Below are 493 nucleotides of genomic sequence, written 5' to 3'. Positions count from 1 at the left end.
GCAGCCTGCCAACGGGGGGCCGCCAACCTTGCGCATGAGGAGCCTTGAGGTCTAGGTCCTCGCGTAGCCTCCTCTCGGGCTCGGCGCTCGGGCGGCCGTCTTCGGTCTGCAACTTGACGGCTTCCTGCTGCTGGTCCTCGTCCTCCGGGACGGCGCCGAGGGTGGCTTCAGAAGACACAGCAGCGCGGGGCGCGGGATGCCGCCTGTCGAGCCAGTTGTTGACGGCGACGCGGACGGGGGGGCCGGCGATCCACTCGAGCATGAGCCAGCCGGCCGTGTCGTCGAGGGCGAGGACGGCGGGGACGAGGACGCCATCGCGGCGGCACTTGTGGAGGACGCGGGCCTCGGCGAGGATGCGCGTGCGCGTGAGGCGGGCATCGAGGATCGGGTGGCGGTAGGGTTTGGAAGGTCGGTACTTGAGGGCAGCGGGCCGGGAGGGGACGAGGTAGGTCGTCTTGTAGAGGCGGCCTTCGGCGCCTTGGGTTATGAGAGT

General features: G+C 70.2%; 1 protein-coding gene across 1 annotated transcript in view; it reads right to left on the bottom strand.

Annotated features, from left to right (window-relative positions):
- VDBG_00287 (serine/threonine-protein kinase BUD32) overlaps positions 1 to 262 on the bottom strand; it is a gene marked incomplete at both ends in the record, with an annotated part of 687 nt that extends 425 nt beyond the window's left edge. Inside the window, one exon of the mRNA XM_003008560.1 lies at positions 28 to 262. Within this exon, the coding sequence (XP_003008606.1) occupies positions 28 to 262 (235 nt within the window). The remainder of the gene's footprint in view (positions 1 to 27) is intronic.
- Positions 263 to 493: the final 231 nt, after the last annotated feature.

The sequence above is a fragment of the Verticillium alfalfae genome, genomic scaffold (assembly GCF_000150825.1).
Source record: "Verticillium alfalfae VaMs.102 supercont1.1 genomic scaffold, whole genome shotgun sequence".
Taxonomy (NCBI): Eukaryota; Fungi; Ascomycota; class Sordariomycetes; order Glomerellales; family Plectosphaerellaceae; genus Verticillium; species Verticillium alfalfae.
The sequence above is the reverse complement of the archived record's forward strand: the minus strand, read 5'-3'. Positions and strand labels throughout refer to the sequence as shown.